We start from the raw sequence: 24,288 nt of genomic DNA, 5'->3' as shown, positions 1-24,288 counted from the left end.
ACGCCCTGAGATGCCGTCCGGTCCCGCAGCCTTGCAACTGTCCACCCATTGGAAACACCTGCGTTCCTCAGCCTCAGAGATGACCAAGCTGCTGGTCGCATCATCTACAGGTCTCCTCAGGGGCTTAGTATTGCCTCAAGTAATCAGAGCTGTAGACATAGCCACTAGGATACTGACTGGCTTGAAAAGCAATCTATCTCAATGTTTTTGGGCTTCTGGTTGACTGGAATCTTGTAGTGTTCTAAGGTTAAATTCCGTGCGGAAATTATCAATAAGCTTACTGTGCCTCCCGACTTCACTCATTTGTGGAATCCCCTCACACGTCCTCCGTCAGATGATTTGTTCTTCCATCCAACTGCTTGGCCAGATAATATTCAACAGGTCATAAAGTGGCAAAGTGCATTGTGGTGACAAGGTAGTTAGATTATGTGCTAAGGCAAGAAATCGCAGGGTGATTGAGGATATTTGAGATCCGGTTTAAAGAAAATAAAGTTGTTGCTGTTCCTTCCCTTCCCGCTTACATCTGTGTCAGATGTAGTTTCCTATTCTGTGTGAATACCTGTTGCAAATTCTGAAGACTGTTCTGAACTTGGGTCTATTTTGTATGAAAAACAAACAACTGGAAACACTCAGCAGGTTGGGCAGCATACTGTAGAGAGGGAAAAACAGAGTTAACATTCTGTGTTTCTGAATCTGCATCACAAGTGATATTTAGCTAGGTAGTTGCCTTTGTGAAGTCTGAGGAAGCTACAGAATAAAATGATAAATAATAAAAGGAGAGTAGATTGTGAGTAATATTTAATTGTAAATTTACTGTTTGGTATAGATTCAGAAACCACCTTTACTCAGCAGAGTATCTCTGAAGTGTACAACTTGTACAGTGGACCAAACAATGAACTTTCACGTAAAACCAGGAAGAGAAACAAGTGAGTACTGATGAGCAGTTATGTGTTTCTGGTCTATTTTTGATATCTTCTTAAATATTGCAATGCTAATTGCAATCTGTGCACAAAATATCCTGTCTTCCAGGGTGTGTTTATATTTCCAAGTGTCTGATAAAATTAATACAATTGAGTTTTTCTATCAAAATTAGATGAAGCCTCCTACAGACTTTCAGAAGGGAAACTGATATAGTTCTTGTCATTAAGATGCTTTACTTAAACAGTTTCAATTGAATCTTCTTTGCTTCACACAATTTTCACCATTTTGCAGCTTCGTGGATTTTACGTCATCTTTCTTGCAGGGCAAGTTCTGCTTTTAAAACTTGATCTCTTACATCTTAGCTATCAACCCAGACACTACTTCTGTAAAAAATTTTCCACAAGCCCTAGATTCCACACACTATTTGATTTTCTTGTCTGATCAGTCTAAACCCAAGGAACAAAATATTCCGAATGTGTTCTGTGCTGAATGATTTACAACAGGTCAGTAATTCAAAATGACAATCTGCTCTTCTCAGTATAAGTTGCGAACAGACATTCAAGCAGCAGCCGTGTTAATCTCCATACTACACTGGTTGAACCATTAATTAGCTGTCTAATACAAATTATTAAACTCCTTAATATCCCTGTGCACCAAAGCTTGACTGGTTTTGATGCACATTTTTCAATGGCTGCAGCTTTTCCCCCCATATGATTGCTTTTTAAACAAATGCAGACCAGAAATTCTAGCAGGGAAAATACAGTAAATCCCAAGTGTGACAAGAATATAAAAGGTAGTGGAATTAAATTAGTACAGATAGCATTGGTTGCGGATATGCCACTGACACAGGCATGGTATTCTGAATGTTCTTTCTCCTATGATTTCCATAATCTCTATAAAAACATTCTTTGTCTGAAACATTTTAGCTTGATAGAATTCTAATCTGTATTTCCCACTTCTGCTATACTCTATTAATCTTTCATTACAATGTATAACTGTCTACCATTAATTGTTATCCTAATATATTCCAAGGTCCTTTCACGAGAGATTTTGAAATTCTGAAAAGTGGTACCACTGTGCAACTCTCTTGAAAGCTGGATGATTAAATGATTTCCATGTATGTCATTTACCGGTAGATGCCTAAAGAAACAATCCTGTGATTATGCTAGGAATTCTTTCACATTTAGGAACGTGTTTGGGCATTGACTCTATCATGATTATCAGAACCGATGAGACTTGCTGAAGCCCAGAACCATTTTATTAATCTCTCTTATGTTTCATATAATATTAGGATATTTTAAAACATGGAGTTCTTAGTTGTCATTACCATCCTGTGGAACTATTTATATTTATAAAGATTTTATTGTTGATCAACACATGTGAATCCATGGTCAACAAAGCAGTCCCAAGTTAAAGGAAGGCCTTTTGTGAATTTGGGCCATCCAAAAGCACTTGGTGAAACAGGAATATAGAACAGCCAGTTTGTGCATGATATCTGCGTGAGGATAACCAGATAAACTTTTAATGGTGTTGGTCGAAAGATGGGAATTGGCTGGGAGATAGTTTCTCCAAATATTGCTATGACAGGCACATTTAATAGCACAGCCTCAGTAAGGGTCATCTTAAATTATGAAGTCAAATTGCTCCAAAGGGATTTGAACTCACAAACTCAAGATTAGAAGGTAAAATGTTTACCACATAAGCCATAGCTGCTGTACTTAAGCTATACCAGAGGCTCCAAGATCTGATGGAGCTATAACAGCAATGGAGTCATTTCAGTCAGCATATAAAATATGTGCAGAGAAGCCAAGGCATCACCACTACAAGATACAATGAGTTTATCTTGTGTCTTCTGATGTGTGTCCATGGAAGGTGAAAAGTATGGTTTCCGGAGCCATGGCCAACATTTACTGACATCGCTATTCTTTGATCACTATTTCACTTTCCCACCCACTTCACTTGCCCTATCGTTGGAATGTTCCTGACTCACTTTCAAGGACTTTTCATCTCGTATTCTTGATGTCTATTGCTTATCTATTATTATTATTTCTTTCTTTTTTATTTGTACACTTTGCTGTCTTTTGCAGACTGGTTGAATGCCCAAGTTGATGTGGTCTTTCATTGATTCTATTCTGGTTATTATTCTATTATGAATTTATTGAGTATGCCCACAATAAAATGAATCACAGGGTTGTACATGGGGATATAAAATTACTTTGAATCCTCCAATTTCCATAGTGTTTAAAACCCAGCCTCAAACTTATTCAGTGACTAAGCATCCCCCATTAATGTTAAGAAATAGCTGGCATTCACAGCTGTTCGAGTGAAGAAAATTATTCTTGTCTCAATCCTATAAAAGTTAAAAGGCTATCCTGATAGTGTGCCTCATTACTTTTGGGAAAGACTCACCATCTACCTCAGCAAGCCTTTCATGATCCAATGAAATCACCAGACCCCAGACCATGAGCACAATTGCTGAGGCATAGCCTATACCAAAGATAAAATCACAGACAAAGCATTGACAATGACTTACTGATTTAAGTAAAAAGCTTTAAAAAAATGCAGATGCTGAAAACGTGAGATAAATGCTGGAGCTATTCGTCAAGTGGGTAGCATCTGGAAAGACTGAAACAGAGTTAACATTTCAGGTTGGTGATTAACTGAAGTTTTTTACCTTTTAGATGGTTTAATACATTCTAAAGCCCACATATGGTCACTGTATTTTTGAAAAACAAACAGGAGAACTCGCCCAGCAGACCACAGCAATGAACTTGAAGTGGAGGAAGACGACATTATCGATGATGGGCAAGCTCCCTGGCCCAAAGGTCCTCTATTTGCTCAGTCCTTGGGTTCCAGCCAGCCTGTGAACAAAGTATTTCTTGAACGTAGCCGTAAGTAATTACTGCAGTTCTCTATAGTGGTAATTTGAGACAGCATGTCAGCCTTGGGGTCTAAGTACGAAAGTGTAATCACAGTGGAAACCACAGAAGGGAGTTGGGAATTGACAATATTGAATATAGATTACAGCACTAAAGCAGATCATACGTGTATAATTCCAACTTTCTTCCTTTCATTCTGTTCTCCCTCACTACTAATTTGGTTTTACCTGAAGTTCAAGTTTATTGTCATCTGACTACTTATACACAACCAAATGAAACAACCCTCCTCTGGACAATGATGCGCCCACAATATATATACAGTGGATCCAGTTAATTGGGACACATCGGGACAAGTACATTTTGGTTCAATTGGCCACAATTAGCCAAAGTTTAATGGAAATAGTTAACAAGATAAAATGGACAAACTACCATTTAACTAGGTAATGAATTATGTATTTAAATGAAATACTAAATAAATTAGAGCTCTACCGATACTACTGGTGGTTGTCCAGTGTATCGGACAATGACAGGAAACCTGTGCAGGAGAGTTTATAAAGTGGAAGAGCCATTGCACTGGGCAATTTCATTCTCAGCCTCAGAAGACCAGTCCAGTGGTATAAGCAGATGTCACAACTGGGGTCTTCACTGGTGCAGTGGATGACCATGATGACTTCTCTGCTTTGTCATGCCCTTCGCTCTCCACGTAGTGTTGCAGAATTGCCTTTCTGGCCATTGGATCTCACTGTAGATCTCATCTGCCCAGATGACTGGAGCTGACTTTCCATGCTAGGACAGGTATATCCCCATCTCAGCAGGGTGCGAGACCCTCACCTGATTTAGCCCCCCTGTTGAAGCTGTGTACCAGGGTGTAGCCGCTGTCACATGCAAACAGCTACTTGGAGCCGCAGGTAAGGGCTGAGTGTCTGGTGGGAACCAAAGGTAACATTCAAGGTGATTGTTAATAATTTAAAATTCTTCATTGTTTCTAGCTTGTTGAAGTAGTGAAATCACTTCATTTTCACTCTGGCCATTTCTGGCATTTCCAAGTCTGAATGCTTGAAACCTCAGTGAACCAAACAGTTCTGAATTGTCTTACTGCTTATATCTAGCCAAATAAGAGTGACATAAGTCACTGCTTTTTGAACACAAACACATACAACTCATGCTATTAAAAACTGTTTGCTCTAAGCACGGTGTTATATCATAAGGCCACACAACTACACACGACTGCTGACACCAGTTAGAAACTGTTTGGCAAAGTCTCCTGTTGCACTTAAGCGGTTATAGTGTCCCAAATAAACCAAGAGAGTCCTGGATATTTTCTCAATTAGTTTTTGTTCTTTAAGAGCTGCCTGGATTAACCAATGGCTCAGTTAACCAGAATCCACTGTATCTGACTTAACACAAAACAAACAAGTTAATAAAATATAATTCAAAATGCATGTGAAGTTATGTAAATAGTACAGTAAACAGTTTGCTGTAAATACCATCTATGATAGTTGTCTCAATCAATAATTAAAGTGGTTTCTCCTGAATTCCTTAACAGAATTATTGTGTTATTTTATATTCATGATCTTCCCATAAAGGCAAATATATGTACCACTACACCACTTTTATCAATATTTTTCAGTCTTCAAGACCACTCCATTAGTCCACATCTCAATCTTCTGGAGCAGAGACAGCGCTTATTGAAGCTTTTCTGAAAGTTTTAAATTTTCGGTTCCGATACTATTTCTTGCAATATGTTTTGAGAATTTAATTTTGTGGACTGTTTTTATAATTGCTAGTTTTCTTTCTCCACTTTCCCTTCAGCTTCATATTACAGTTTGTCATCCTCTTGAGAGAACCTTGTGATTCATGCCATAATGAAGTGAAACATACTGTTTAATATTGTATCGGCAACACTGGTAGTCAAGGCAATAGATTCATGGAAATGTTAAAGCAACAATTCTCTTGCTAAAAGAAAATATCAGAGAGTGGGATTCAATGAGCTATGTCTGTTCTCTAACGAGGTATAGGCAGCAATATGCTTATCCTGAAGGGAGAGTTTCAAAGTGTTGTGACTTTTATTCCAAAAATAAATTCCTCTTTAAGTTTGTTCATTTGCTCCTACCTCTCTGATCTTCACAAACCATAGAATGTTCTGAAAATTTGACAACTGTGGTCCCTTATGTATTTGCAGTTTGCTTTGTCCCTCTAGTGGTGCACATGTCAATATTCTAAACAGTACAATTCCTTCCCCAAAATCCATCGCTCTCCATCCTGCCTTTATATTTTCAGGTGCTCTGTAAAATTTGCCTTTCTGATCAGGTTGATGATTACCTGTTCTGACCTTTGGATTGTGTTTTAATTTTTTGCTTGAGATATTTTGCCCTTTCAGAGATTAGATTAGCTTTCTTTGTCAAATGTACATTGAAACATACAGTGAAATACGCCGATGATGTCAGATCAAGTCAATGTGCTAGGGAGCTCGCAAGTGTTGCATGCTTCCAGTGCCAAAATAACGTGCCCTCTACTCATTAAACCTAACTGTATGTCTTTGGTTGTGGGAGGAAACTGGAGCACCCAGTAGAAACCCACACTATCATGGGGAAAACATATAAGCTCCTTACAGACAGTTGTCAGTGGCAGGAATTGAACCCTGATCAATTTTACAGCCAACACTACCATGCTGTGCTTTGGAGGACTCTGTAATAGGCTGTGTGCTTTGATATCTGAGAAAGTGACTGACATGGGCCCAAAGGTTCAATAGAAAGGCTTTCAAGATCAACACGAATGCAGTGTCTTCCACTTGTCTCTTCAGGCCAGGATCTGATTTGTTCCTAAGATCTCACCTTTAAGATGTTATCTGCAGCCTCCCCTGCAAGGCTGCTGTGGGTCTCACTTTTAATATGTTGCAAATTTCTTCTGTAGGACGGTTTCAGGCTGCTGACAGGGTTGAAGCAGAGAAAACTGCCAAACAAGTCGAGGTTTACATGGAGGTCAAATCCACCCGGACAACCAAAGATGTCTCTTTACAGGCACATCGTGGATTCAGGTAAGGGGGCTTCATTTCTGGTTCCCCAGGATCAGCTCAATTCTGCCAGGCTGCTGTGGCTGTGGCTTTAAGCTCCTTTTGCTGTAGATTGTTTTAATCCTTGTGCTGTTTTCAATTTAATAATATACTATATTTGCTGCTAATGGTGCAGTCTACTCTGTCTTTTAAAGTAAAAGGTAAAATGGGTCGTTACTATGTAAAGCACCAATCAGATTGTCAGTGTGACTCCATGCTCATGATTGCCTGTTGCTTCAATTCCCTTTTCCTCTCCAACTTACACTTGTGCCATCAGTGTCCCAGTGAAGTGAAGAACTGCTCTGGCCCCTCAGTGTATTACAATTTTCTGGATTCATTGTTGAGTTCAATAATTTGCTGGTCCCACTTACTGCCTTCCTTTAAGTTGGTTATTTTGTTGTCTTGTATGTTCTTTCTGCTCTATCTTACCCTTTGCACCATTTTTTCTTTATTAATTGAAAAGCTTTAAATTATTTTTCTCAATGAATAATTCCAGCATTGTTGATTGACTTGGAGAGCATGGGTTACATTCAGCGGTTGTTCTCAGTATTTCACATTATTAATCTTTTGAAAAGTAAAGATTTTTTGGCACAAACTGTATATAATGGAGAAGATTTTGTTGCTGCAGTATTGCAATGGCCAGATGTTAATCTACCTTTATTCTTCTCCCAGGATAATTGGGCTTTTCTCACAAGGATTTCTGGCTGGATACACGGTGTGGAACATTGTGGTAGTTTATGTGCTTTCTGGTTACAATTTTGTCAACATCTCAAATCTGCTCCAGCAATATGGCATGCTAGTCTACCCAAGCCAGTGCCTCCTGTATTTTTTGCTTGCAATCAGCACAGTCTCAGCATTTGACAGGTAAGAAGGGTAAAATAACAAATCCCTGACCATTTCACAAGATGTGGGTCCCAGATCTGAGGGGTTCACCTTCCATAATGGATAGATGCAATTTGTTTACTACTAGGAAGTGAGCTGCCCTCTTCTTCAGATGTTTGGGTGTTGCTGGAGCCATGTTCCTGTCCCTTGATGAAGAAATGCAACGCCAGTCATTTGCTGCCTTTGTCTGAACCCATGCGTATCACTACACTTGATAATATGAGTAGATTAATCTGCCAATTGTGTCTTCGCTATGTGTTTTCTGCCTTTATATTTTTGAGTCAAGTATTCCAAGATTCTTCACGTGTAGACCATTTTCAAGTTGGAACAGAAGCTTATGAGAAAAATTTACTGTTGCCTCTTGTACAGGTAATATGTACCTCTACATGGGGCATGTACAGTAAAATCCTATGGTGTACAAAGCCACCAAAACATGAAAACAAATATTAATTGTGATTAAAGACCAGCTATGGTGATTAAAGACTAGTTTTGGTGATTAAAAGGCTACACTTTACCTTGACCTTTGCTGGAGAGTCCAAGGCATTAATTTTCCCCATCTGTAGGTTTCCTTCTGTTGTCTTTCTATCATGACTGTTCACAGTCATTCTCTTTGTTAGCTCTATCCTGCATGCAAGCAGCTCCAGCTCCCTCTTTACCTAATCTCACCCACTAAGTCATCTTCCCAGCTTAACTTCCTCTGAGATATTTATGCTGCTACAAGATCTTGGAGAAAGGCCTCTTGTACTGCACCTAGTGTCTTCCAGCTTGCAGTTTGAGAATAATGGCCACTCTATGCTGGGCCAACAGAAAAGCTGGTGCAAATCAAATTTGACCCTCAAATTATTTGTTTGTTCTTTTTCTGGATACTCAAAACCATGGTTTTGGGCCCTGCAGCGTTTTCTGTTTTAAAATTATACAGACTGCAACTAGCAATGGGGTGATTGCCTGTTTCGGATAGTGCTTCATTGCTGTATGGAAATAAAGGGTTTTGTGTTTCAGGTGGCAGATGAAGGTGGTGATGTGTAAGTCAGGTATGATGAGAGTGGCACTAGGTGCTCAGTACATTCTACAGGAAAATGAAACTGAGCTAGCTGACAGCCAGGAGTTGCTCAATATCCCACAAATGGCACATGTGTAATAATGATTTGGACCCAGTATTTCCCAAGGGATGTGTGTGTCTGTGGTGATTGGTGGAGGAATGTAAGATCTAGAAGCAAAGAGATGGAGAGCAATTAGAACCTCTTCTGCTACTCAGTGGGATAACAGCTATGATCATGAATTGTTCACCCCAATGGGAAAATCTATTCTCTTTCACTTGGTCCTAAATGACTAATTGATTTTTCTGACACTTTTCTAGAATCTTTAGCTAGGGAAAACAGTCTCTTTGCATTTATCCTATCAATCCCCCTCTTAGAATTGTGCATCTTCCAATGAAGTGTTCTAGTTTTTCTAAATTCAGTTGTGTGTAGGCCATTCTTTTTTAGTCTTTTCTCTTGGAACAACCCTCTCACACTAGGAATCAATTTAGTGAATCTAAACTGTACTGACACAAAGGCATAAATAACTGTATTGAAGCCAAAATGGCATGCAGTATTCCAAATGAGATCTGAACAAAGCCTTGTGCACTCATGGCAATTTCTTCTTGGCTTTCATGCCTGAAACTACTTGTTTAAAAAAAATAATAAATACCTTCAAAATTGCTTACTGTATTTCCATCTTTGCTGTAGAAGGAGTTCTTTTGTTCTGGTTTAAGAGAAACAGCAATATGTGCTAGTTTTAAAAATATTCAGTTTTTCATACTAAAGGTGAATAACCAGACATTTTTTCACTACTTCTTCTATCTTCCTACCAACTCATTTGTTTTCTGTATCCCCTTGCAGACTCTTCCTAACTTTTCAGAGTTCACTTTCCCACTAAATTTTATATCATCATATAACTTGAATGTCCTACTCTCTTTTCATCTAATCCATTAACACAGTGATCATCTTTATGGTAATAACAATCTGCCAATCAACAGTTTCTGTCCCAAGCTTTAAGTTGATAATTTACCCTACAGCCTGATTTTCCAAAGGCTTTGCTTATTGATGTGATTGATAACACAAAAGGGAGGTGCAAAGACCTCTGTAGTCACAGCAATCAAAGCTTGGAGTAAATTTATTATTAAAGTATATGTATGTCATCATATAAACCCTGAGATTCGTTTTCTTGTGGGAAAACTCGGTAAATCCAAGAACCATACTAGAATCAATAAGAGATCTCACCCAAAGGACAAGAAGCCACAATGCAAAAGACAAACTGTGCAAATACAAAAGAAAAAAAAGTAGTAAATAAATAAGCAATAAATATCAAAACATGAGATGAAGAGTCCTTGAAAGAGAGGCCATTGGTTGTAGGAACAGTTCGGTGATGGGGCAAGTGAAGTTGAGTGGTTCAAGAGCATGATGGCTGAAGGGTAATAACTGTTCCTGAACCTGGTGGTGAGAATCCTGAGACTCTTGTATTTTCTTTCTGATGGCAGCTGTGAGAAGAGAGAATGACCTAGGTGGCGGGAGTCCTTAATGATGGATGCTGCTTTCCTGCGACAGCACTCTTTGTAAATGTTCTCATTTGTGAGGAGGGCTTAACATGTGATGGACTTTTTATAGGATTTTTCATTCGAGGGCATTGGTGTTTCCATACCAGGCAGTGATGCAACCAGTCAATATACTCTCCACCACCCATCTTATAGACATTTATCAACATTTTAGATGTCATATTAAATCTTCACAAACTTCTAAGGGAGTAGTGTCACTGTTCACGTTTTCTTCATAATTGCACTTATGTGCTGGTCCCAGGACACGGCCTCTCAAATGAGGAATTTAAAGTTGCTGACCCTCTCCACCTCTGATCCCGCGATGAGGACTGGCTCATGGCCATCTGGTTTCCTCCTCCTTAAGTCAATAATCAGCTTCTTGGTCTTGCTGAAATTGAGTAAGAGGTGGTTGTTGTGACACCACTCAATCTCCCTCCTATTTGCTGATTTGTCACAGGTTTTGATTTGGTCAACGACAGTAGTGTCATCAGCAAACTTAAATATGGCTTTGGAGCTGTACTTTGCCACACAGTCATAAGTGTAAAACGAGTAGAGCAGGGGGCTAAGCAACAGCATTGTGGTGCTCCTGTGCTGATGGAGATTGTTGATTGTCTGCAAGTAAGAAAATTAAGTATCCAATTGCACAAGGAGGTAGAGGCCAAGGTCTTGATGCTTATTGATTAGTTTTGAGGGGATGATAGTTTGAATGCTGAATTGTAGTCAATGAAAAGCATCCTAATGTATGCAAGTTTGCTGTCTAGGTGTTCCAGGGTTGAGTAAAGAGCCAATGAAATGCCATCTGCTGTGGATCTGTTATGCCGGTAGGCAAATTGGAGTGGATTCAAGTCACTTCCCAGGCAGGAGTTGATGTGTTTCATCACCATTCTCTCAAAACACTTCATCAAGTGAATGCAAGTGCTACCAGACGATAGTCATTGAGGCTGGTTAACGTTGTTCTGAGGCACCAGTGTAATTGAAGCTTGCTTGAAGCAGGTGGATACCTCAGACTGTCAAAGCAAAGGGTTAACGATATCGGTGAACATTCCAGCCAGCTGATCAGCACGGGTCTCTAGTATTCAACTAGGTACCTGATATGGGCCAGGTGCTTTCTGTGGGTTCACCATCGTGAAGGACACTCTCACGTTGGCTTCGGAGACTGAAATCACAGGGGCTGTGGGAGTACATGAAAGTTCCTCCATGTTTTGACAGTCAAAGTAAGCATAAAAGGTATTGCACTCATCTGGGAGTGAAGCCCTGTTGTCACCTATGTAGCTTGATTTCACTTCATAAGAGGTGATTTTATTCAAGTCCTGCCACAGCTGCTGAGCATCCTTCATTGATTCAAGTTTAATCCAGAATTGCCACTTCATCCATGAGTTGGCTTTCTGGAAATTGTACCTGGACCTCTTGCATCCTACTTGTTGGCCAGACCTGAATGCTTCTAATCTATCCCACAGCAGATTGCAGATGTCATGGTTCATCCAGGGCTACTGGTGGGGAAGACTCTGAATGATTTTGTGTGGGCTCACTCATCTACGACTGTTTTTATGAAGTCTATTACAACTGTGGTGTATTTATTCAGATCCACTGAGTCCTTGAAGATGTCCCTGTCCACGGATCTGAAGCAATCCCGTAACTTCTCTGCCTCTCCATGACTACCTCTTTGTTGTCCTCTTTGTGCAAGGTTTATATCACGCCAAAACTCTATTTAATTTTTTTTCACTGCAGAATTGCAGCTTGCTTCCAACAATCTTTCTACTTATCACTATTCTGAATAATGATATTTGTTTTGAGAAAAGCTTAGGTTCTGAATACCTCACCCAGGAGAAACATATACTCACAATCTCCCCTATCCAGCTCTTTAGAAACTTGTAGGTACAATGTGATTACTTCTCATTCTTCCCAATTCAACCTTGTAATTATTTTTTTAATTATCTAAACAACAGACAAAAATCACGTTTTTCAAACACTATATTCCATCTGCCACGCCCTGGCCCTACCTACATTCCTTTCAAGCCCCTTTGTGTCCTCTTCGCAACACATACTGCCACCTTGCTTTGCACCACCAGCAAATCAAGTGAGCAGAGGGCTATTTGGATTGTGAAATAGCGGATTATCTATAATCTGAAGGATGCAAATAGCTGTTTGACCACCAGTTTCTCTTGCTTTGATGGAAGGAAATGAGGCCCATTGGTGGGTTTGGAGAGGGCGGAGGTAAGTTTTCAACTGGCCTTGTAGTCAATGAGTGATTATCTGTGGTGGGGATGTTGCCGATCGATGGAACCTATGAAATAAACTGTAATGAGTTTCATTGATATTTAATTTTATTACTACTTGTTCTGCTTTCCTCAGGCTTAACATGGCTGATGTGTCAATGACACTCCGCAGAATGGTGACACTGGACCCCACAGCAGTTGCCTCTTTCTGTAAGTAGTTTTACTGATCATACAGTTGTTCTGGAAACAACCCCTTGCTGACCAGTTGCTTTCTGGAATTGTCTGGCCCTTCACTGGCCAGTCACTTGCTGTCTTTGGTTGTTGGTCCATTGTCGACTGGTTTTGTGGATCTTTTACTTAGTTTTGTATAGTTAGAATTGCATATTGAGATCCTTGAAAAGAGAATAATATTATAGGTGATGAAGTGCTCAACGAGTGTGAAAAAAAAGTTGTACCTTTTTGTCCCTTGAGCATTTTGGTCTAGTTCCAAAGATGCCAATTTCCTTCTAGCCTCAATTTCTCATAATAAGAATTGTTAGCTGGGCATTAAAGGTGGGTTACATTCAAGCCAAAGGTCCAAAAAACTTATGGTCAATCTCTCCTCCTGACACTTCTGCAAAAGTACTGTCATTTAACAACAGAGACTGGTTATCAAATCTATCATTGAACAGTATCTGTAATATTGAAGACTGCATCCTTGGTTTATTGGTAAAGTTTAGTTTAATTTTTATTGGCAGTATATGTCGCAGCTCTGATATTATCACTCAGCCAGCAGATGGCCAGTGACAAGTTTAACTGGTACAGGTCACCACAAGATATCACCAATGCCACGCTTTGGTAAGTTGCAGTCCACAACTATTATGTAAATGCCTAACAAAATAAATCAGTGTTGTTTTGGCATGCTGTCTTATTTGCTCTTGTTAGGTGCATGCGCACTGCACGCCTGTGTTGCTTCCTGTTCCCACCTGCCCTGTCATCCCTCCACCTACCCCAAATGGGACTAGCTCAGGAAGGCATTTTGGTTGGTATGGACAAGTTTGGCCAAAAGGTTTATCTCTGTGCTTTACAACCCTGGCTCCTGGACTTCTGAGGCTATATAGGACAGGTGCTACATTGTTATATAATAAGCTAAACTTCTTGTAGCATTCTATGAAACGAAAAGTGGTGACATTGTGGTGGGTGGTGGATGTGAGATGTTAAGTAATAGGTGTTAACCTGACTCCTCTGATCTCATTGAATAAACATTGTAGCAGTGAGAACAGTGTCAGTGTCAGTGTCAGAACAAATGTCAGAGGAATCCAAGAACTGATAAAGTGCAACATTTGGTATCTTGCTGAATGAAGGTTGTGCCTCTAAACAACTGCTTCTGCTATATCATGTAAGAGCCCACCTAAGGGAAAACGTGATTCCTTGGACTGAGCCACCAATTTGGTCACTAGCAACACAATATTCACTGTCTGGGCTTTGACATGATACTGTACATTGTCAAATTATTAACTACAATGCATTCCAAAGACTCCTTTAGAGTACGCATGGAAATAGGCAATGAAGGTTAGAGTGGGAGAAAATGTAACAAGTTATTAGTTTGCAGTTTTTCTCTGGGCAACATAAAATTATTTCTGCTTGATATTGCTAGATTTTAAGTTTTGAGCTAGGGCCTATTTCATTTTTCTGATTGAACTTTTGATGTTTTTTTTCCCCTATGTACATTAATTATTGTATCAACTGATCAGTTGCTCTTACCATTAAATCTGAAAGGACTATAAAAATAGGAGACCTAGTTTTTGGTTTTGTTTATTGACAAATGTCTGCCCCCCAGATAATTTAACAGGAATTTTCTTTCTATATTTGAACTTGGTACTGCAGCTGTTGAGGCATTGGATATCCTACCCCTTCTGATCATGGGGCTTCTTTTCCTCAATGACATCATTGAACTTTTGCACCAATAACAGCAGTATTGCACCAAAATCATCAGTGTTACCCCTCAATTTTGGGGTGGACCTCCATTGTATTTTAATGTGTCAAATAGTAAAATCTCCACGATATCAATGTGCTCTTGTGATGAGGTCACATCATAAATCCATTTGTATTGCCTATTCCTGGTTACTTTTTCATCATTAAGAATCAACAGGATGGTGTTCAACTATAATCACCTACAACTCAGACTAGATAGAAAATGGCAGGCAGTTCCCTAAGTCCTTGCAACAACTAGCACCTTTCAGAATTTATTTTTGATGGCGGCCTTTAAACAACTAAAAATCACAACTTGTCAAGTTGGAATAAATTCCTAAGTTTTGCTTTTGACCACCTTAACCGGGGGTTAATGTTGTAACCTCACTACCGTGCTCCATTGGTTCTCTGTAAATTTACTGTGTTTTGGTGAATTTCTTGTTAATAAAGGAATCTCTATCTGACACTACACAGGACTTCCGGATCAGAGTTTTTGATTCTGCACTCTTGGGTTGTTGTAAACCTGGTAGCTACCATCTTAGTTTCACTGGCCTGGATTTTCCTGTCTTATCAGCCTATGCTTGATCATACTGAAGGTATGTGAACAAAGATTACAAATGATGGTAAGGAATTGGAATGGGTTTATTGCACATTTACCAAGGTACAATGAAACACTTGTATACTGTTCATACAGATCAAATCATTACACGGTGCATCGAAGTAGACAGACAGACATACTTTATTGATCCCGAAGGAAATTGGGTTTCATTACAGCCGCACCAAGAATAGTGAAGAAATATAGCAATATAAAACCATAAATAATTAAATAATAAGTTAATCATGCCAAGTGGAAATAAGTCCAGGACCAGCCTATTGGCTCAGGGTGTCTGACACTCCGAGGGAGGAGTTGTAAAGTTTGATGGCCACAGGTAGGAATGACTTCCTATGACACTCAATGTTGCATCTCGGTGGAATGAGTTTCTGGCTGAATGTACTCCTGTGCCTAACCAGTACATTATGGAGTGGATGGGAGTCATTGTCCAAGATGGCATGCAACTTGGACAGCATCCTCTTTTCAGACACCACCGTCAGAGAGTCCAGTTCCACCTCCACAACATCACTGGCCTTACGAATGAGTTTGTTGATTCTGTTGGTGTCTGCTACCCTCAGCCTGCTGCCCCAGCACACAACAGCAAACATGATAGCACTGGCCACCACAGACTCGTAGAACATCCTCAGCATTGTCCGGCAGATGTTAAAGGACCTCAGTCTCCTCAGGAAATAGAGACGGCTCTGCCCCTTCTTGTAGACAGCCTCAGTGTTCTTTGACCAGTCCAGTTTATTGTCAATTTGTATCCCCAGGTATTTGTAATCCTCCACCATGTCCACACTGACCCCTTGGATGGAAACAGGGGTCACCGGTGCCTTAGCCCTCCTCAGGTCCACCACCAGCTCCCTAGTCTTTTTCACATTAAGCTGCAGATGATTCTGCTCGCACCATGTGACAAAGTTTCCCACCGTAGCCCTGTACTCAGCCTCATCTCCCTTGCTGATGCATCCAACTATGGCAGAGTCATCAGAAAACTTCTGAAGATGGCAAGACTCTGTGTTGTAGTTGAAGTCCGAGGTGTAGATGGTGAAGAGAAAGGAAGACAGGACAGTCTCCTGTGGCGCCCCAATGCTGCTGACCACTCTGTCTGATACAGTGCTGCAAGCACACGTACTGAGGTCTGCCAGTTAGGTAATCAATAATCCATGACACCAGGGAAGCATCCACCTGCATCACTGTCAGCTTCTCACCCAGCAGAGCAGGGCGGATGGTGTTGAACGCACTGGAGAAGTCAAAAAACATGACCCTCACAGTGCTCGCCGGCTTGTCCAGGTGGGCGTAGACACAGTTCAGCAGGTAGACGATGGCATCCTCAACTCCTAGTTGGGGCTGATAGGCGAACTGGAGGGGGTCTAAGTGTGACCTAACCATAGGCCGGAGCTTCTCTAGAACAAGTCTCTCTGGGGTCTTCATGATGTGGGAGGTCAATGCCACTGGTCTGTAGTCATTGGAGCCACTGGGGCGCAGCGTCTTCGGTACAGGAATGAGGCAGGACGTCTTCCACAGCACAGGAACCCTCTGGAGACTCAGGCTTGGGTTGAAGACATGGTGAAGTACTCCACATAGTTGAAACAATAACAATGCACAATAAACTAACAGCTACAGAGGAAGTGCAGTGCAGGTACAGGTATGTGATAAATTGCTAGGTATTACAAGGTAGATTGTGAGGTCATGATTCTTTTTTATTGTACTAGTGAACCACTTAATAGTCTTATAACAGCAGGGCAGAAGCTGTCCTTGAGCCCGGTGGTATGTGCTTTCAGGCTTTTGTATCTCTGCCTGATGGAAGAGTGAAAGAGGGAATTCTGTGGTGGTTGGGTTCGTGTTTATGATGTCTGCTTTACCAAGGCAGCAAGAAGTATAGACAGAGTCCATGAAGGGGAAGCTGGTGTCCACGATGTGCTGAGCTGCGTCCGCAACTCTTTCAGTTTCTTGTGGCCACATGCAGAGTAGTTGCCATATCAAGCAGTTATGCATCCCAATATAATGCTTTCTATTGTGCATCGATTAAAAATTGGTAAGGGTCAATGGGATATGCCAAATTCCTTCAGCCTCCTGAGGAAGCAGAGGTATTGAATCTCTAGAGGAAGAAGAATGAATAAAAGGCCCATAATCCAGGTCATTCCTCTCTGGTGAACCAGATAAGAATAGGCTAAGTTGGTAAGTAGTAGTTAGATCTTGTGATACTTGAGTCTGAAGAGCTACAAGAATTTTGAATTGTCTTTTGGATAGAGAGAAAAAAATTAAAACTAAGAATGAAAAAAGATATGATGATCAAAAACAGAAAATGCTGTTAGAATACACAAGGTCCTTACAAAATGTGTAAACCCAAATTAGAAACTTGCTGTCATTATTTTGCTCCATGGTTGTTGATAGGATTATTGTGTATTTCTGCTGTAGAAACAGATACTTTCTAGTGAATTGGAAGCCAATGTATTGATCAAACATTACCATAAATCTACACGTACAAACAAGCTGGAGGAACTCAGCAGGTCAGGCAGCATCCGTTGAAATGAGCAGTCAATGTTTTTGGTCCGAGACCCTTCATGCATAGTCCTGATGAAGGGTCTCAGCCTGAAACGTTGACTGCTCATTTCAACGGATGCTGCCCGACCTGTTGAGTTCATCCAGCTTGTTTGTATGTGTTGATTTGACCACAGCATCTGCAGTGTACTTTGTGATTACCATAAATCTGCAGGCTTTAGTAGTTTCTGGAAATATTAATGATCCATGAGTTTAGTTCCTCCATTGACTACTACAGTGTATTTGCCTGGAGTTGATTATGTTCTAGTTTTTAAAATCCTACTTAACATTGTAAACTTTCAAAGTAATTTCCTATCGCCAAGAATCCCTTTTCAATGTAGCACATCTTCCTCCGCAAAACCCACCCCCTCATTTCTTGACTCAGCCCTTCTGAAAACCCAACCCTCATCCATGACTTTGCTATCCTAGTTTTGACTATTTCAACATTCCCCTTGCTTGTGTTGCATGTAAAACACTCAAAAAATTTGAATTCTGTAGTAAATGCATTTGTAGAAGCCAAGTGTATGATTATAAGCTAGTATCCTGTATATATCGCTGTTATTGGTAAGGTACACTTCAGTTGGAGTGTATTTTTCCATTATTGACAGTATGGTGAACCAAAGAACTGCCTCCTATTGACTGGATTTTATGTATTTCCTTAATCACCAAAATCTTGACTTCAGAAATGAAAATGAGGTTACCTGAGGATGTTTATTGAAATGGCATTACTTTAAAAATTTCATCTAAAATGTGTACTACAGAAAAATGGAGAAATGCTACAGTTCGTCTCCATCACACTGTCTGTTTTGTTGCTACATGTAATGAAGAGAATTAAATATTGACCAATGTTACTGTCTGACTGATGACTCTTTGTAACAGAACTGTTGTCTAACTGCACAGTAATAAATTTGCTTGCTTCTTTGTGCAGAAGTGGAGTTTGGATTGGCTCTGAATGATACAGTTGAACCTAATGAGAAGTCCAAAGCACAAGCGTAAACCAGTGTCTGGTTGAAGATATATGAAACATTCTCTCTGAATGGTTTACTTTGAATAGGTTACTTTGAAAACCCTTTTGTATTGTTTAAGATGAATTTATATTGTGTAGGTATTTACATTTTTTATACCAGAGCTGATCCTCACCTTGTTGGAAAGTGATTGTTCCAACCTAACATTAATGCCTGTTGGTCAACAAATGTTGTAGCATTTGCAATTCAATGTAGAGCATTGATCATTGTCTGAATGCAGCCACGAATGTTAAAGCTCAGGGCTTATTATTCCAATTGCCCATCATTTGGTACTATTTGCCACTAACGTGGCCATTCTGGAGAGAAAATGAGAGTGGCATTTACACAAAAGGATGAAAAAGAAGATGCATTGTGTATGAGTGACACTACGAAGCATTTTGAGACACTATGGAGGCAGCCTGATTTATTATCCAATCTGTTTTGGACAATGTCCAAGTTATGTTTGGCAGGACAGTGCAAAAGTAGCCTGTTGATGACTGAAAAGTGGTGATTGGATACAATGCAACATACCTAGGTCAATCAAGGGCATGTATGCTGACGCATGGGTTTAAATGTGGATCTCGGAATGTGATGAAAGCAATATCTTGAGAAACAATGGCCATTCAGATGGTTCAGAAATTATGTATAGAGAATCCTTACATAAATGAACTCCGGATCGCCCCAAGCTGTAATACTGTAGTGCTAACCGTGGTGCCCATTTCTGGTGATTAGCACAACACTATTACAGTTTGGAGTGTTCCAGAGTTCAGTTCTAGTGCCGTTCTTTAACGAGTCTCTGTACTTCCTCCCCATGGAATGCATGGATTTTCTCCAGGTCCTCCAGTTTCCTCCCACAGTCCAAAGACATATTGGGTAGATTAAATGGTCATTGCAAATTGTCCTGTAATTAGCTTAGCATTATCCGGGCTAGTTGGAGGGCTGCGGGGGTGGCGTGGCTCAAAGGGCCAGAAAGGGCCTACTCCGCGCTATATCACTAAATAAATCAAATAAATATCTAATTATTCAGATAGATGCTCCTCTTCTGAATGTAACTGTATGAGGATCATAATTATATGTGTACTATGTGACTATATGTACTTTATTTTTCACCTTGGCCCCAAAGGAATGATGTTTTGTTTAGCTGTATACATATGTATGGTTGAATGACAATAAACTTGATGTAGCACTCAGTTCAGGAAATGCTATGGTTTCCAGGGGTTTTCCGTTTCTAGCCCTGTCGCACATAATCACCTTTTTTTACCTACTACGTACGATTCAGCATTCCATGTTTGGTACAGGAAGGGCATTAGACATTTTGAAGATCTCTTCATTGATAATCGCTTCGCTTCTTTTCAGCAGCTCTCCGTTAAGTTCAACCTGCCTAACGCTCACTTTTTCAGATATCTCCAAATCCGACACTTTACTGCTCCTTTAATTCCTAACTTTCCTGAAATACCTGCGAAAAATGCTATGGACCTATTTCTTACCATTAATCCACTAGGTAAAGGTTTAATTTCAATTATCCGAGATAAACTAGCAGCCTTACGACGGGCCCCTGTGGATAAAATTAAAATGGCCTGGGAGCAGGATTTAAATATCTCCTTATCCGAGGAGAGCTGGGACTCAGTTCTCAAATCGGTTAACTCAACCTCCCTTTGTGCTCGCCATTGCCTCTTACAGTTTAAGATTGTTCATAGAGCCCATATGTCTAAATCTAAACTATCTCGATTCTACCCTGGCATTAGTCCACTCTGTGATAAATGCAAGAGGGGCGTGGCCTCTCTCATCCATATGTACTGGTTCTGTCCTAGCTTGGAGAAATTCTGGAAAAATGTCTTCACTACATTATCGGGTATTCTGAATCAGCACCTAGAACCTAACCCCTTAATTGCTCTGTTCGGTTTTTGGGGCGAGACAGATTTATGTCTGGGTCCGACCAAATGCCGAATACTATCCTTTGCCTCTCTCCTGGCGAGACGCTTGATCCTCCTTAGATGGAGAGATGTTGCCCCGCCCACTCATGCGCAATGGCTTAACGACATTATGGCCTGCTTGGACCTCGAAAAAATTCATTATTCAGTTCTTAATTCGGATCTAAAGTTCCATAAGGTCTGGGGACCTTTTATCGAGTACTTTCATAACCTTCCTCCTGACTAGGGTTTTTTTTTCTTTTTTTTCTTCTTTTCGGTCCCTTGCTTTCAGCTCCCTTTTTTTTTTCTGGTAGTAGGCATTATTATCCCCTGTTGCTAAGTGTATTCACAGTCTGGGAGTTTGACTGTCTGGACTTATACTCTTTATACTGTGTGGTGGTTCGTCTGGAGTTGTTTTTTTTCTTGTGTTGTGGGGCTTGGGGAGGACACTAAGTTCACTTGTCTTTAATTTAGGTGCTTTTTTGTTAAATTCTCTTCCTTTGTAGCATATTGTTATTGTATGCTTAATTTTGCACTGTATTAATGCTCCTCATTGGGATTTGGGGTTTTTAATTTTGTAAAATGTTTTGAAAAACTAATAAAAAAATTTATTTAAAAAAACAAAAAAAAAAACTTGATGCAGCAATATCCAAGCAAAAATTACCTCAAGGTCCTCAGCCTCCACTTATCAATGGCACTTGTAGTAATTGACACCAGAAAAGTTCATGGTTCTGTTTAAGGATTTATACATCAGCATAGGATATAGTCCCTTCCAAAGGCCATGTAGTTCAAGCCAGACAAATGGGCAAATAGTAAAGAAATAAATTGGATTGACAAGATGGCACTGAGCTGCAATGTCTGTTGGGTTCGTGGCTCTGACTTAGTTTTTTTAAGTTGATAGGCATGAATTTTGGGAACAGTGTGGGGGATGGTTGGAGGTCAGGTTAGAGTTTAGATTCAGGGTGGGTGGGAGTGAAAGATGAGGAGCAGTGAATGTAGAATTGGGGAAAGGAGCCAGGGGTCAGTGTTCAGGACGAAGCACTCTGTGTTTGGAAGCCTATGATCCTCGAGGATAGAGGAATGAGGTCTGCGAGCTCTGAGAAAGAAGGCCAGTGAATCCTGAGGTTAATGAGTCATGGTCAGCAAGTCCCAAAGTTGGAGGCCTGGGGGGGGGGGGGGGTGTCAGTTGGCAAGTCTGGAGGTTGAGGCCTGATATCTGTGAGTCTGAGACCAAAGGACTGGAGGCCAGAGGTCCAGTGGTGGCCTTCTTTGGGATTGGAGGCCTGTCTGTGTTTCCAGGTACCCCTATAAATATTTTCTTTTCAAGTAATATCATTAAAACATATTGGTCACTTGGCTCATTGGCTTGCATTTGTACCAATTGGTTGCTGTATTTTTCACATCATGTAATAGCTGCTTCTGAAACACTTCACTGGCTGCACAATTATTCAGGACACGATGCTGTGGAAGGTACTGTGTAAGTAAATAAAAAATCTCTTTAAATCTGTTTGAAATGTTGAAATATGTTTTAAAATTAAGAATTTGAATAAAAGTGGTATTTATGATATCTAAATGTGGAGGCAAGCTTCAAAGTATAATTATTTGACCCCCAACTTTCTTCCCCTCTCCTGAACAGTTGCTCGTAAGCAATTTCGAGAGTGTAGGAATAGACGCACTGTAAGTGCAATTTTCTTCAGGCAGTCCCTGATTTATGTGAATTTACCTGAAAGCAGTCACCTGCAGAAACTCTGGTTCATATTTCGATAAAAGGTATTGAAGTCTATGAGAGCACACCAGACAAAATTCAAAGTGTTATCAAAGTCTGTATACAGTATACAACCTTGAGATTTGTCCTCCGGCAGGCAGCCATGAAACAAAGAAACAATTCAATGAAACATTCATCAACCAACCAACGTGCCAAAAAAGAACAAATTGTGCAAATGGCAAAAGAAGAGCGATAAACACAGAATATAAAACATCAATCCACAAAGTCACTGAAACAGCCTAGTAATGTTTGGTTTAGTTCACTTCAGTTCAGTTTAGCACTGTTGTTCATTGGCTGCAGAGCCAGTCCGCCCTGATCAAAATTGCACAAAATAGCAATTTTAAAAAAGTGACTGGAAACCAGAAACACATCATAAAATGAACTATAGAGTCCAATCCACAAACCACATTGATCAAACCTTGCTAAGACCCAAGATTCTGGAAGCATTGAGCGAGCGAGAGAGAGAGAGACTGGTCACACACAGGCACCTTCCTTCTTTTGGGTAAGGATTGGGAAGCTTAACTGCAAACAAGGCAGCCACCTGTGAAAATGATTTGGCTGAATGAAAAGCAATTATTTCCCAAGATGCCTGCCAGTCTGAATTAACTTACTCAACCTCACATTTTGAACAACTTGATGTCACAGGTTCTTGTTACAAAATTCTGAAAGCTGTACAATCGTGAGCTGAATAGAGTACAAGGGAACTTTGATTTTAAAATTTGAACCAGTGCATTCGGGACTGAACTGACAAAACACTTTTGCAAATGGTTGTGAAAATGTAGAAATCATCTTCCATAAACCATGCCATTAATTGAACTGAATTGACTTTATTACTTGCATCCTTCATATACATGAGGAGTAAAAATCTTTATGTCTCTGTCTAAATGTGCAATTTATACTAATTTATAATAGTATGTACAACAGGACAGTCAATGTAACATAGAAATACAATTGTGTCAGCACAAATTAATCAGTCTGATGGCCTGGTGGAAGAAGCTGTCCTGGAGCCTGTTAGTCCTGGCTTTTATGCTGCAGTACTGTTTCCTGGAAGGTAGCAGCTGGAACAGTTTGTGATTGGGGTGAATCGGGTCCCCAATGATCCTTTGGGCCCTTTTTACACACCTGTCTTTGTAAATGTCCTGAATAGTGGGAAGTTCACATCTACAGATGCGCTGGGCTGTCCACACCACTTTGTAGAGTTCTGCGATTGAGGGAGGTACAGTTCCCATACCAGGCAGTGATGCAGCCAGTCAGGATGCTCTCAATCGTGCCCGTGTAGAAAGTTCTTAGGAATTAGGGGCCCATACCAAACTACTTCACCACACAGCTGGTGAGTACATACCACGTGAGATCTTAAGTGATGTGTATGCCAAGGAACCTGAAGCTGTTCACCCTCTCAGCTCCAGATCCATTGATGTCAATAGGTGTTGGCCTGTCTCCATTTCTTCTGTAATCCACAACCAGCTCCTTTGTTATTGTGACATTGAGTGAGAGATTGTTTTCTTGACACCACTGTATCAGGGTGATGACTTCTCTATAGGCTGCCTCATTATTGTTTGAGATTAGGCCAATCAGTGTAGTGTCATCAGCAAATTTAATTAGCAGCTTGAAGCTGTGGTTAACGACACAGTCATGAGTATACAGAAATTAAAGGACGGGGTTTAGGACACAGCCCTGAGGGGCACCTGTGTTGGGGGTCAGAGGGTTGGAGGTCAGGGTGCCCACTCTTACCACCTCCCGGGAATCTGACAAGAATTTGGAGTATGACTAGCTGAGGGTCCAGTGTAATAAATCAACAATCCATTAAAGTAAATAAGGGTTGCGGCCCAAAAGGTAAATGTACTCTTCTCCATAGATGTTGCCTGTTCTGCTGAGTTCCTCCAGCATTTTGTGTGTGTTGCTTGGATTTCCAGTATCTGCAGATTTACTCGTTTCTGTACATCCTAATGCCAGTTATAAAAAATGAATTAATCTTATAGCATACAACCAGCCAGCATCCTGCAT

General features: G+C 40.4%; 1 protein-coding gene across 4 annotated transcripts in view; it reads left to right on the top strand.

Moving 5' to 3' along the window:
* The window catches only part of tmem237b (transmembrane protein 237b), a 43,196-nt gene extending 21,104 nt beyond the window's left edge, over positions 1-22,092 (top strand). For 3 of the 4 annotated variants that reach the window (XM_073046689.1, XM_073046687.1, XM_073046688.1), the window contains exons 6-13: positions 827-926; positions 3,661-3,812; positions 6,714-6,837; positions 7,525-7,716; positions 12,659-12,732; positions 13,260-13,359; positions 14,947-15,068; positions 18,534-22,092. In XM_073046689.1, the coding sequence (XP_072902790.1) occupies positions 827-926; positions 3,661-3,812; positions 6,714-6,837; positions 7,525-7,716; positions 12,659-12,732; positions 13,260-13,359; positions 14,947-15,068; positions 18,534-18,601 (932 nt within the window). In that variant the 3' untranslated portion in view covers positions 18,602-22,092. The remainder of the gene's footprint in view (positions 1-826; positions 927-3,660; positions 3,813-6,713; positions 6,838-7,524; positions 7,717-12,658; positions 12,733-13,259; positions 13,360-14,946; positions 15,069-18,533) is intronic. The other variant, XM_073046690.1, reaches the window with a different exon arrangement.
* Positions 22,093-24,288: the final 2,196 nt, after the last annotated feature.

The sequence above is a fragment of the Hemitrygon akajei genome, chromosome 5, assembly GCF_048418815.1.
Source record: "Hemitrygon akajei chromosome 5, sHemAka1.3, whole genome shotgun sequence".
Classification (NCBI taxonomy): Eukaryota; Metazoa; Chordata; class Chondrichthyes; order Myliobatiformes; family Dasyatidae; genus Hemitrygon; species Hemitrygon akajei.
The sequence above is the reverse complement of the archived record's forward strand: the minus strand, read 5'-3'. Positions and strand labels throughout refer to the sequence as shown.